Source organism: Nycticebus coucang, chromosome 15, assembly GCF_027406575.1.
Source record: "Nycticebus coucang isolate mNycCou1 chromosome 15, mNycCou1.pri, whole genome shotgun sequence".
NCBI classification, from domain to species: Eukaryota; Metazoa; Chordata; class Mammalia; order Primates; family Lorisidae; genus Nycticebus; species Nycticebus coucang.
Window position 1 is genome coordinate 37,990,235 of NC_069794.1, and position 14,929 is coordinate 38,005,163.

A 14,929-nucleotide genomic window follows, 5' to 3' on the forward strand; every position below is an offset into this window, starting at 1 on the left:
CTTTTATGACTGACCTTATGTCTATTCCCTTTCCAAGTTTGTTTTCTTGTGGCTCAGCTATAAGAAAGGCCTAATTCAGGCATTAGTCTTAAACTGAGTAGTTCAAGATTTTTCACAGACCTTGTTATTTCCCTGAGTCCTCTTTGGTAATCTAGAATATTTTGTTTCTAGTGTAAGTTTTTATGTAAGCAGCTCATATGGAGTATTTCACTTGAAACTCAAAAAGTCCTGCTCCTGCTAGGCAGGACCATTTTCTCCTTTTAACAGATGAGAAAATTAGTTTTCCCACATCAAGTAGTGATGGAGGAACTGTGAATCCAGGTTATAGTCACTACTTATTTCTTGACTCGTGCTATTTAAAAACCCTTAGAGCCTAGTATTCCTTCTAACGTACCGTGGCTGTTTTTAGGTAAATTTATATTGAGTCTAAAGCCTATGTGATTGAAGACTCAACTTTTCAACGCAGTCATCTTTAGCCATGGACCTAATGGCTTTCACGGTTAGTGTGGTGGTGAAGAGATGAGCCAGGTACACAAGGCACATCTTTTGTAGATCACCAGTCTTACAAGGAAAGCAGTACCTTACAGAGTAAGGAAGAAAATGACACCGTGATAATGTCTTTATTTCCTAGGGCTACAAATGCTTTATTTCCTTTTGAAGGACACAGTTTAAAAGATGGTTTGTAAACATAGACGTTCTCCAAGAAAATTTCCAAGCATGTTATATATATATGCATCTGCTCCCAACGCAGATATAAGTTTACAAAAATAGTCACAGTGATTGAACTCACATGTCCCCCGACTATTATATCTAAGCTCTACACAAACTCCAGTATCCCCCAGGTCTCCATGAACTCCAGCATCCCCCAGTCCTCATTGTTTCTCCTGGTTATTCCTCCTCTTAGCCATGTTTGAGCTGGAATGATACTCTAGGGATGGAGGTACGTTTCATTCTGGGCACCACACATTATCCCACAGATCACAATACACGTGATGTTGCTGCCAGTACTACCTGTCTAGCATTAACAGGTTTAAGAATAGTATCTAGAGCAGTTATCACTAACTGGTACTAAATTTCCTCCACAGAAATGAACAAATAGTTCAAGAACTAAAATTTTAGGAAACCCGTTTAACTTCCTTTTACCTTTTCAATATGTTTGTTTTGAATCTAAACATTTCTTTCACATAGGTTATGATTTGTCCATTGACAAGTTTTTTAATGCACAATATGCCTTTAGTTTTTATGTATTGTCACATGTTCTCAGAACTGAATTCAGTGCTGTCAGTCAGGGTTAACAGGTCACGGACCCCACAGGATAGGGACGATAGGGTTGGTCACAACACATCAGTCAGGGTAAGCGTAAAAATGGTGAAAAATAAACTTGTAATTCAGTAATTTGAAGTTCCAGGAGCTTTTGTGCTGTTCCTTGTGGCTAAATTAAGCTCTTGATTTTTCACATTAAGGAGGGGAAGAAAGCTAAGCATGTCACTTAAACCATCTCTTTCCAAATCACATTATTGCTGTGCATAAAAACACAGGAGGGGCTCTTCTGGGACAGTCTTTGGTTCTGGTAGAGGTATTCTAAGGACTGCTGCTGAGAAGGACTTGCTCTTTTCATCAACACCTGGGTTGTGTTCTTGCTGTGAAAAGAAAATACCTTGTTATCAGTTTAAATAGGACTATTTCAAGGATGCAATTATTATCTGAACTGTTTTTAAAACTTGAATGCAGATTTCTTTAGCTTCACTCTAAAAGGATAGTCACGATAACATTTTTTACAGATGAATACTCTATCAAAAAGAATCCTTCCTTAATATCTACTTATGTTTAGATAGATAACTATAATGCTAACTACTGAAACAGGATGGGCTTTGTTCAAGTTAATCTGAGAAGAGACCTGTTTTACATTACATCTAACAGAAAGGCAAGATGGAGGAAAGGAAAATTAAGGCGGCTGGCCCATTACACTTCATTTGGACAGTTACGTTCAGTTGCACATTTGCTGTTTTAGTGTTTATGAATAAATTGGCAAATAAAAATCAGATTATTCTCACTATTGTCTAAAATTATGTATAAATATATAATTATAACTATTATATCCAGAAGGTTCAGTACAGGGAATGTCCTTCTTGTTTATACCAAGTAACTTATGTTACCTTGTTCAACAAACAAAATCTGTAAAGGCTAAGTACTAGATTTTAGGGAAACAGCCTTACCTTTTCTTGCTTTTAGTTTGATAGTCTCCCAACTGTACTGTTCTCTATAATGAAAATTTTTTTATGTATAGCTTTCATATGTCTTTTTGAAATTGTTCAAAGACAGCAAAATCAATATTAGAAGCAAAAATCTCTAACACTTTTTTTTCCCTTTAATCTTTGGGAACTAATTTCAAGCACCATTCTCAAATTTAACTAGTTCTCCCTCTTCTACAATCTCTTAACTCTCCCATTGTGGAAAAGTTTGAAAAGTGAAGTGTTTTGATTTAAAAATCATCCTCTCCCACTGTTAAATGAACCGAAGCTAAAATAAAGCGTAAATAAATGATAATTAACAACTTTAAACAAAACAGAGGAAAAACAGATTGGACAAAAAGTCACACTTAGAAATATATTAAGCTTTGTATTTTCTCCATACCTTTATATTAAAAATTTGAGATTTAGTCTCCCACTTATAAAGTTTGTACATCACTTTCTTTGCAGTAACTTTCTATCCCAACAGTATCCGTAATACTGCTTCCACAATTCTGCATACCATAGCCACTATCCACCTGACAGAAATAGGAAAAAAAGAAAAAACAGAATACCTAAGGATAAAATTGCAAACGAATTCACTTATCAGTGAGGAGCTTAAAAGTTAAAAATTTAAATCACAGAATACTATCATTCACTGTTTGAATACAGTTGTAATATGTTGTAATATTAATGTTGATCATACTAAGTAAAACTTAAGTATAAAAGGTAACATTGTTTTTTTCCTTTGAGAAAAAAAATCCTTTGGTCTCTATTGGCTGAGCTAAAACAGTGGTGTCGGTCATAGCTCACTACAACCACAAATTCAGGGCTCAAGCGATCCTCTTGTTTCAGCGTCCTGAGTAACTGATCTTAAATACAATCACTTTAGCATACAATTCCTTACAATGAAATGTCTTGTAATTTTGAATCAGTAAACAAACTATTGAGAACATGCTTTCCTGTTACTTTGTGAATATACCCAGTAGATGAAAATGAGGATTACAGTCAACTTCACCTGCCAATTCATTTTCCAAGCTTATCCCTAAATGGCTTGGTTGTGCCTCTAAATAACCTTTACCTAAAAGGCATGTTGCCTTTAAGAGCATTTAAAATAGGCCAGATATGAAGGCTCATGCCTATAATCCTAGGACTTTGAGAGGCCAAGGTGAGAGAATTGCCTGAGCCCAAGAATTCAAGACCAGTAACATAGCAAGACTATCTCTGCAAAAAAATTGAAAAATTAGCCAGGCACAGATCATCTGTAGGCCAGATACTCAGAAGCTGAGGCAGGAGGATCACTTGAACACAGGAATTTGAGGTTGCAGTGAGCTATTAAAAACAAAAGTATCCATCGCCTGAGCCCAGGAATTCAAGACCAGTAACATAGCAAGACTATCTCTGCAAAAAAATTGAAAAATTAGCCAGGCACAGATCATCTGTAGGCCAGATACTCAGAAACTGAGGCAGGAAGATCACTTGAACACAGAAGTTTGAGGTTGCAGTGAGCTATTAAAAACAAAAGTATCCAGGGGCGGCACCTGTGGCTCAGTGGGTAGGGCGCTGGCCCCATATCCAAGGGTGGTGGGTTTGAGCCCAGCCCCAGCTAAACTGCAAAAAAAAAAAAAAAAAGATAGCTGGGTGTTGTGGCAGGCAACTGTAGTCGCAGCTACTCAGGAGGCTGAGGCAAGAGAATCGCCTAAGCCCAGGAGTTAGAGGTTTCTGTGATGCTACAGCACTCTACCCAGGGTGATAGAGTGAGACTCTGTCAGTGAGTGGGGCACTGGCCCCATATACCGAGGGTGATGGGTTCAAACCCAGCCCAGGCCAAACTGCAACAACAACAAAAAATAGCCGGGCGTTGTGGCGGGCACCTGTAGTCCCAGCTGCTCGGGAGGCTGAGGCAGGAGAATCACGTAAGCCCAAGAGCTGGAGGTTGCTGTGAGTCCTGTGATGTCATGGCACTCTACAGAGGGCGGTAAAGTGAGACTCTGTCTCTACAAAAAAAAAAAGTATCCATTCCACACAACCTGCTTTTATTGAAAAAGAGAAAAAGAAGAAAAAAGTATCCAAAATAAGTGGTTACATTATACTCACACCTAATCATTCACAATCATACACGTGTATAATGTCTCTGGTTGTCAGTTTAACTTTTCATGTTAATAAAATTGTGGTACTCTTAAAAGACAGTTCCAGCTCAAAAGAGCAAAAGAAAAACAGCAAGCTTTCAGTTTGGGTGTGTATGTGTGTGTGTGTGTGTGTATACATATATATATGTTTGTTTATATAAATTTATATATTTTCTCTTTTCAACAACGCTACGGGGGAAGACGAAGTTAAGGCTCAGAAAGGTTAACTTTCTCAATGTCATGCAGTGATGAGGTGACACAGATCTGAGGCTCCAAAGCCCAGGTTCTGTTTACTACACAACACTCCATTTACCTGCATGATGCTTAGCACAAAACAAAAACACCCCAAAAGGATTCACCTTGCACTTCCCTGCAAATTAGGATCAGGGAAAAGACATACCTGTACTTTTGCTCCTCTCACAATTATATAGAATATCCTAGAAAGTGTACTCTATCACTCATAAGCCTAAAAAAAAGTTCCCAGTTTACAGGGCTGCATGCATATCTGCTCACTACCAGCTACCAGTAGTCATGTTCCATTAGAACAAAATCCTTTCAATGTGTAAAACAGTATCTAATATTTCAGGAATACACCTTGTTCTATCACTCAATAGCTATTTGATCAAAAACATAAATACCAGTTGCTTGCGGAGAATCTGCCAATTACTTTTCCTCCTAGTATTTATCACTGCCAAACAACTGGCTGATAACTCAATACTAATACCTAAGTGAATACATCAAGGGAAAAGTCCTTCAGCAATACAGCAGGTACACAGGAATTTTGTCCCATTTTATGGGAAGAGTAGGATACATTAATAGGAATCCCATTAAGATGGTGGCTGACCTCTGTCAGGCGCTACATACCAACCAGACAACACACATCACCTTGTTACCCACCGCAGGCATCAAAAGTAGATAACAGTTTGTCATTTTACAGTGAGGAGGATGAGGTGCTAAAAATTAAGAATTGATGCTCTATTCACTGTCAAGTGGATCTTGTCTTAAGATTGTATACCTTAGAGATAACTCCAATTCATACTTAGTGCTGATTACAAAGTGTATATTCTAGTAAGGCCATGCTGCAGTTAAATGGTCTCTCTGTGTAAGTCATCTTACATACTCTTATATGCAGAAAAAAGAAACTAAATTTCTTTCTTCTTCTTTTTTTTTTTTTTTGGACAGTCTTGTTTATCAGCAGGGTTAGAGTCAGTGCATGATCATACTTCACTGCAAAATCAAACTTCAGGTACAGTGATCTTCCCGGCTCAGCCTCTCAGTAGCTGGGACTACAACCAGGAACTACCAAACACAGCTAATTTTTTCTTTTTCTACCACATAAATCAGATGTAATTGTCTTGTAAAACCCCTTAGTGGGTCACAGTTGACAACAGTTGTGCCTTATGAAGACATTCTTGAAGTTTGGCTCCAGGACATTAGCCCTTTTCTCATCCTGAGTGCCCCTTGGCTTGCTACCATCCAGGGGACCCATTGGACCATCCAGGGGACTGGTATCTCCCATTACCAGTTGTTTTGATTATTTTATTTTGTTTATTATTTGTAATTAACACAAAATTTTATGTGGTAGAGTGTAATATTTTGATATGTGTATACGTGTAATGGTCAAATCAGGGTGTTAGCATATCCATCACTTCAAACATTTATCATTGTGTTTGGAACATTAAAAATCCACTCTTATAGCTTTTAAAAAATATTTAGTAAATTGGTAATTCATTGTCTAGTGCTATAGAACACTAGAAACGTATTTCTCCTCCTCAGCTGTACTGTTATACCATTAACCAACCTTTAGCTATCCTCTGCTTCCCCCTACTCTTCCCACCTCTAGTAACCACACCACTCTACTCTCTTCTATGAGATTAACTGTTTTGGCTTCTGCATATGAGTGAGAATAAGCAGTATGTATCTTTCTGTGCCTGGCTTAGTTCATTTAAATAATGTCCTCCAAGCTCATCATGTTGGCTATCAATGACAGAATTTCATCCTTCTTATGGTTATAAAGTATCCCATTATGTATAGAGACCACATTTTCTTTATCCATTCATCTCCTGGACACTTAGACTGATTCCATATCTTGACTATTGTAAATAGCTCTCCAATAAACATGGGAGTACAGATATCTGTTCAACATACTGCAAAGGCCCTTCGGGTATATACGGGATTACATATCTTATGTAGTATCATTTTTGGTTCTTGAAAGAACCTCCATACTGTTTTTCATAATGACTGTACTAATTTACATTCCCACTAACAGTACCATTACTGCTTATTAACACTAAAAAAATGAATGACTTTTAGGCAATGTTAGTTGACACATTATCTAATCACAATGATGATATTATTATCCTGCAATCCTATTATTACTATTTAAAAAGGAAATAAGCTGAAAGAAGCTATTACCTCTTGGAATTTCTCAAGGCAACAGAGCTGAGCTATAACCTGAGATCTGTCATTAAACTTTCCCAAGACTATGTTCTTTAATGACACGCTGGTCTCCCACCTATGAACATTCGCACCCACTCCCATCCCTGCCCCCTGCTATCTATAAAATTTGAAGGGTTACCTCTGCTTATAATTCTATCCCATCCTGCATGCCTCAAGCCCCTCACTAATAAAAGGGATCACCATTTCACAGATGAGGATATTTATCACATCCGTAAGCTATCACAGGGATTAAAAAGGCCACGTAACTGACCCATCTTACTGATAATTATCCCTCTTGATTCCTAGTTTTTAAAAATATTCTCCCTCTGTTCTTTTTTTTTTTTTTTTGTAGAGACAGAGTCTCACTTTACTGCCCTGGGTAGAGTGCTGTGGCGTCACACAGCTCACAGCAACCTCCAGCTCTTGGGCTTACGTGATTCTCTTGCCTCAGCCTCCCGAGTAGCTGGGACTACAGGCGCCCGCCACAACGCCTGGCTATTTTTTTGTTGCAGTTTGGCCGGGGCTGGGTTTGAACCCGCCGCCCTCGGCATATGGGGCCGGCGCCCTACTCACTGAGCCACAGGCGCCACCCTCTCCCTCTGTTCTTTATTTAAATACTGTATGCTGCTTCTCCACCAAAAGTGAAAGCAAAGTAAAAAATAAACTACAAAAAGATCTTGGACTTTGATGTTCTCTTCTAGCTATCACTCTTGTTAAGTTTCTTCAAAGAATTGTCTACCCACATTATTTCATTACTTGACCTTTGTTAACCTCCCTTCCATTCCCCTCTTGCCGCCCCCCCGCCCCCTCCCAGGCCATTCAATTACCAATACTTCTTCTACTTCCTTTTTTTTTTTTTGGAGACAGAGTCTTACTCTGTCACCCTGGATAGTATCCTGTAGCATCATAGTTCTCAGTAACCTCAAACTCCTGGGCTCAAGTGATCCTCTTGTCTCAGCCTCCCAAGTAGCTGGGACTACAGGCTCCCGCCACAATGCCCAGCTATTAATTACCAACTACTTCTGTTATTAGCCCAAAAGCCACTTTTCAAACCCTATGTTCTTGCTTTTATTTTGGACAGCATCACCCATTTCCCTACAGATGTTCCATGACACTGTGCTTTCCTGGTGTCCCTCTCCTCTTTGGCTGGTTCTGCTCCATCTCCTTCACTCCCTCTACTTCCTTTGTCCAGCCCCTCGGTCTTTCTTCAGGATTCAAATCTTACCCACTGTTATGGTCACTTTATAACGTCCCTCTGGATGAACTTACTTATCTATTCTGTTTTTAATGTATTCATGTAATGAACAGCTATTATGTGCCAAGTGTTTTTTTTTTTTTTATTAACACTGGGAATAAAAACATACATGATTGCTGCATTAATGATCTGATCGGAAAGAATGCAAATTGTGTGGAGTTATGACAGCATATAATGAGGTCTGGCCTGGCTAGTGTGCTCAGGGAAGGCTTCTTTGAGGAGGTGACCAATGAGTTGTGAGCTAAAAAATAAGAATCAAGTAGGCAAAGTGGAATAGAAAGAAATTTACATAGTAAGTGCAAAGGCCCTTTGATGGTAGGGAACATGATTATTCAAAACTCCGGAAAGCCACTGGAACTAAAACAGAGAATGGGGGGAATAAAATGAAGCTGGCAATTAAGGCAAAGGCCAGACCACCTGGTGCCTTGCCAGCTGCCACATTATAAATGTATTAAATTAACACCAAAAGCAAAATAAATAAGAACACTTAGAAAATAAAAAGTTCAATAGGTTACTATATAAACTGGAGGAAATCTTCCCAAAATTGGAGAACAAAGGAGATAAAAAAACGCAACAAAGATTTTTAAAAACTGGAGAATCAAAGGACTTCCAGAGATGACAGTGAAAATGACAAAGAAGAAATCTAAGATACCAAAGAAAAGATCCAACAGGTAAAGGGCCCAAGTTTATAAACAATAAGGATGTTCTGAGTGCTCATTATAATGGATGAAAAGAAACCCACACCAAAGAACATCACTGAAATGTCAAAACACTGTGGACAAAGGGAAAATCCTACCAGGGTCCACAGGGAGAAAAGTCACATACAAAAGATTAAGCATCAGAATAGTTTCTGATCTCCTACTAGCAATACTGAAATATAGTCAATGAAACAATGCTTTCAAACTCTGGAGGACAATTATTAATATTTCAAAATCTCAAACATGAGAGAAGGATGAACAAATGATTAGACATAGTGTCTTTAAAACTGTACTCTTCCTCAGGAGGCAGCAGGAAATGTGTTCCTGTTAAATAAGAAGTTAAACCAGGAAAGAGAAGACGGGATACCGAAAACTGAAGAGGAAAAGAGAACTCCCAGGACTGTGACAAAGGCCTATCCTAGAAAGAGAGTTAAGTGCCAGGCCTAGAAGCCAATCAACCCACAATGATGCAAGTCAAAGGGCTCTGGGGAAATATGGCTATTCAAATACTTGAATGCTACATAGGTGGTAGAAAAATAACTATACATGAAAACATTTTCAGTAGGCATTATGATGATATGGCCCCAAAGGTAAAACTGAGACAACTTGGTAGATATCACACAGAGAAAGCCGTATTTTTAGCTCCATAAAAGGAAGAAGTTTGTTGTAGTTTTTTTAGGCTGGGGCTGGGTTCGAACCCACCACCCTCTGTATGTGGGGCTGGTGCCCTACCCACTGAGCCACAGGCACTGCCCAAAAGGAAGAAGTTTGTAATGGTTAGAGTTGAAAAATGAAATGGAGTACCTCTGCCTAACTCAAGGACAGACTACATAACAATTTAGTAGCGAGAACAATTACAGGGGAATAGAAGCTTCCAATGGGTAGCTGGATTAGATAATGATCACAGTTTATTTCAACAAATGTATGTCATAATTAGTCTATAAATGTTCTGCCATAAAAGAGAGTGAAGAAAGAGAGAAAAAGAAGTTAACAATACCTTTAAGGTATATAGTTTTAAGACCATCTGTTCTTTTTCTACTTATGTACCCAACTTTAGAAGCTAAAATAAGTAAAAGGGATTCTAGTATCCTATTTTCAGTATTAAAAGAAACTAATTCTCCTTGTTTCACTTGATATTGATATTAAAAAATATTACTGGTATATATTGCTACATCCCTCACATTTAACCATTTTTCCTGTACGTTATAATCTTAGAAAAGAAAGGATAAATAACAACAAGGTACAGGAAGCACTATAGAATAGTGAGATACCTTACCTGAATGTTAGTGCTTTCACAGGGAATGACACAGTTTTCAGCAAGAGGTGACATGCACATGTTAGAGTTTTCAATACTGAAGGAAAGTCCGCTCACAAAATCAGTCATGGGTAAACTCCTGTTTTCAACCAGCCCCTTGATCCAAGTGCTCTCATCTCCTAGCTCTATAGGATCAACCACATCCACAGTGTTGTTCTCCTTCTTGCTTTCAACATCCCGCAGTGGTGCTAATTCTTTCTCAGAAGCACTGGACTGATTTTGTGTAATAGACATGGCAGTCACAACTAAACGTGTGCCATGTGTAGAAGCGTCACGATTCAATTGCCGTAGGTGTATTTCAGCAGCACCCATGCCTGCTGATGAAATATCTGTGGAAGAAATGTCCTCTTTATCTTCTGTATCTTCATCGTGAGTCTCAAGAGTAAAGGGTATGTGGATCAGTGAGGTCTCGTACTGCGTACCACTGCTACACATCTCGAGTCTCATGGGAGACCAATTTTTAATCGGTGAGCAGCCATCTATATAAGGACTTCTGATAAACTTATTAGTAATTCCATTAGAATTTGTTCCAGATGAAGCATCAGGAGAATGAAAAGTAAACTTCCTTTGTTCTAAAAAATGAGGAAGGAAAAATCACGTCATAAAAACATGGAAACAAAAAGGCCTTTACTAGATGGTACTAATACTTCATGCCAAGAAAAACTAGATTTCTCTACGAGCTGTATAGTTAACTAAAATGAAATTCTGATGTTAAAAACAACAGCTCAAATGGATATGTCTCAATATGCAGGATGGGGCTCTTCAAAAATCATGTCTCTGCCACTTTCTCTTTTTTAATTAAACTATTTTACTCCCTGAGAATTATTTCCCAGTAAGCATACTGCTAATTATACCACTATTATTCATATACAAAGAAGATTCCCACGCAAATCAGCTGATCAATAATGATGTGGAATTCATTACAACTTAATAGCTGTACCTGCTAAATGAAATATGTAAAAGATATTTGTTTTATATAAAATAAGCAACATGGAAAGACAAAAAACTGCAAAGTTATACTTGCAATTATTAAGAGCCTAACAATGACAAACAATAAAAATGCTTTGAAACTTTAAAAACTGCTTCTTATAATTTCATTAACTTAACAAAAACAAAAGTTTTTAAAAAATGGGCCAAAGCACATAATCTTCCCAATGGGAAATAAGCATACAGAAAGTATTCAGCCACACAAATAATAAAACTATATAAATTATAATGAGAAACCATTGGCTTAACCATAACATTGACATCTGAACTAGCAATTCCCCCCAAAACACAAATAGCCAATAAACATTTGGAATGAATTCCACATCATTATTGACCAAAGACAGAAAGTTTAAAGCTATAAAAATCTTTTTATAGTATACCAAGTTAGTAAACATCAAATAGAATGATATCAGTGTTTCAGGATAGGGAGAAATAATTTTCTTACATACTGCTGAAGAAAATTTCAATTTGTACAATCTTCCATGAGGTAAATTTGGCAAAATTCATCAAGAGCCTTAAAAACATTCATCCTGCCGGGTGCGGCTGACACCTGTAATCCTAGCACTCTGGAAGTCTGAGGCAGGTGGATTGCCTGAGCTCACCTGTTCAAGACCAGCCTGAGCAAAAGCAGGACCCCATCTCTAAAAATAGCTGGGCGTTATGACAGATGCCTGTAGTCCCAGCTACTTGGGAGACTGAGACAAGAGAATCGCTTAAGCCCGGGAGTTTGAGGTTGCTGTGAGCTGTGACTCCACAGCACTCTACTGAGGGCGATAAATTGAGACTCTGCCTTAAAAAAAAAAAAAAGGCAAAGAAAAATATTCACCTACTTTGACCAAATGATTCCATTTCTTTAGCCCAAAGATAAAAATATGGGCAACACAATGTACACACAAGGATAATGATGAATTTTGTGATATGCAAAAATTAGAAAAAATTTAAATGCTTCCCAGTGGTGAAACTGTATGATACATACAAGAAATAGCAAAATCATGCAAAATAAATGACCCGAACAGCCTATAAAAGTGCTCATAAAGTGCCTTGGGAAACAAGCAGGATATGGAACCATGTGTGTTCACGTGTATGCACCTATGTATGCATAGCCACGCACATACCCACACACTCATAAACACTAGCAAAATACAGTTTTCAATTTTGTTTAGTGTGAGTAGTTTTTTTAACCTGGGAAGTTTTCAAAAAGTGCTATAACTTTTTTTAAGAGCAATTCACTGCAAAGAGAAATGTGTAAATTTCTACACATTTTATTTACCTTAAAAATTTTAACCAAATACACCTTTGTAAAATATGTATTTCTGATTATCAAAGTCGAAATCATAAATTTAGACCAAAGTCTGAAGGCATAAAAAAACCAACTTGTCTCTAAAATTGCTGTTTTTCTTCAATAGAATGATGTAAAAATATTACTAATGAAGGTAACTGTATTTAACACTAGAGTACAAATTTGATGAGAATTCTAACCTTTGAAGGTAAATTGTTCCTTTTGTTAAAAAAAGTTTCTAAATGTTAGTGATCATTTAGAGCTCTATGATTAAAACAAACTAAGAAGAACCTCCTTATTAACACATATGAAGAGTACAGTTTTAACTGGGTATTTTATTGAGACCTACCTGAGAGTGGGGTCTTTCCTATGTGAAATGCAACTGGCGAGAAAGCAGGTGAAGAAACAGGTGAAGGGCTGGTTATACTTCCCACACTATATTTTTTTGCACTAGCCTTAATGGGGCTAGAAGAAAACTGCCCCTATGACAAAAATAAATAAATTTGTATGTCCAACTCAGTTTTTCTACATATTATTTATCTTTTTCTTCAAAACAGATTTGTGAACTAGGAATTATTCATAAGAACTACCAAAAGGCAACCTGTAACAAAAATTACTGAGAAGAACTCTATAAAGTTTGAAGCAGAATGTTAGTCAAAATATAAATGCAATGGGTTTAAACAAACCATTAAATTTCATACCAAGCAGCTGTTTGTGAACATTTTTAAAATAAATTACTCCATTAATGCCAATCCAGTTGTGTTATGCTGTACATCTTACATTAATTGAGCAAATAACTTACGTTAAGATTCCTTCAGATTCATGACAAATTTGGTTATCCCTTGTAAAATTGGAAAGAGTATGATCCTAAAACATGCCTATGACTAGTACATGAACTAGGAGAGTCTTCATGGAGTATAAACCCAAAAGATAACTATTCCCCCTGAGTGCAAAATGAACATGCAGGTCCAGACACATCTATAGAAAGCTGACCAGCCACTTTTTAGTATACTTCTTACCGAACCTGGTGTCTGTACAGGGCTCCTACACTGTACAGGAGATAAATCTATTGAATAATAAACTTCAACTGAGGCCTGAGCACTGCTATGAGGACTTCTGGGAGAAGCTGAAGGTAAAGATTCAGAGATGCTTCTGTTTCCATCAAAAAAGAGCTTTCTTCTGAGAGATGAAGAGCTGAGGTTTCCAGGAGACTGATCTGCAAATTCATCAGCTCTAAAATAGTCACCTATAGTTAACAACAGAATAAAATATAAAGCTAGCTGTTGTAAAGAATTATATTTCTGTTACCTGACTTTTTAAAAACCAGCATGTAGTGTAAGTTTGCATTTTTTTTTTCAAAAAAGAGCAAAATTTAATTGCATATGTGATGTTTGTAATCTTAAATTATTCCTTTTTACTTATTTGTTTGTTTTAGAAACAGGGTCTCGCTCTGTTGCCCAGGCTAAAAGGCAGTTAAGTGCACTGATTATATCTCACTATAGCCTTCTGGGCTCAAGCAATCCTCTTACCTCAAGCTCTTGAGTAAATGGGACAAAAAGTGTGTACCGCCACATCTGGCTGGTCCTTATTTTTTGAGCGCTTCTTTATTAATATAGCTTATACTAATAAAATATCTACGGTGAATGTCTATAGTAAAATTTATTACAATAAAAAGGCTAATTCAAACCATGTTCAATAAAAGAGAAATTTCTGGACAGTTTCCCCATTTCTTTAGAAAGAGGAATTGCACATATTACGACTTACAAAAAGCCAGCAAAATAAAACTTTTAAGTTATTAAAGGTTTAAACAAGTATAATATTTACCTAATATTTTCTCTAGATTAAAATCCACAGGAAGAGACAGCAATGTCTGACAAGCAGCTGGAAGCAAACAAATAAATAAGTAAATACAAACATGGATAATTTAGAATGTGCTTCCCACTCAACCATCTCCCCAGGCTGTCTCAGCCAAACAGAATTATTCTACAGGGTGTTACAAAAGTCTCCATGCATAGTGACAGATACTTCGGATTGTATTTGTCATGAATAGAAAGGTGGCCAACACACAGAGGATATTTTGCAAATATTTTGTAATATTTTGTAATGAATATTTTGTAAATAAAAGTACATTTGGCTATAATTTCCCATTTCCCCTATGTATGACAACTTTTGGGACAATCCCTATTTCTGCATGCTATCCCCTACCATGCCACCTTCCTCTAAGCCAGTGGTTCTTAACTTTCCCAATGCAGCAACCCTTTAATACAATTCCTGTGGGTCACAACCCACAGGTTGAGAACCGCTGCTAAGCAGTTTCCCACACTTTCCACCACTGATATAAATGTGTTATTGGAAAAAGCTAATTCCTGCCTATAGGCCTGGCATTTGAATTAAGACACCAGCCTGTGTTTGAGGGGAGATTTCCCATATTAACTCTCAAAAGAATGCTTTCCAAAATCAGGAAATCAATTTATATATTTCGAACAAGAAAACAACACATTAACACTATTCCTAAAACATGGCTGGATATATCTGTTCTACCGTATTTGTTTCTAAAAGTCAACTCTCAGAGAATTATTTAGCTCATTCATAACAAGTA

At 37.3% G+C, this 14,929-nt stretch overlaps 1 protein-coding gene across 1 annotated transcript in view; it reads right to left on the minus strand.

Moving 5' to 3' along the window:
• Window positions 1-14,929, minus strand: part of BORA (BORA aurora kinase A activator) — a 38,597-nt gene continuing 23,668 nt past the window's right edge. The window contains exons 7-12 of the mRNA XM_053563710.1: window positions 14,155-14,211; window positions 13,350-13,576; window positions 12,680-12,812; window positions 10,026-10,636; window positions 2,635-2,767; window positions 1-1,640 (exon numbers count right to left, since the gene is read on the minus strand). Coding sequence (XP_053419685.1) covers window positions 2,669-2,767; window positions 10,026-10,636; window positions 12,680-12,812; window positions 13,350-13,576; window positions 14,155-14,211 — 1,127 coding nt within the window. The 3' untranslated portion in view covers window positions 1-1,640; window positions 2,635-2,668. The remainder of the gene's footprint in view (window positions 1,641-2,634; window positions 2,768-10,025; window positions 10,637-12,679; window positions 12,813-13,349; window positions 13,577-14,154; window positions 14,212-14,929) is intronic.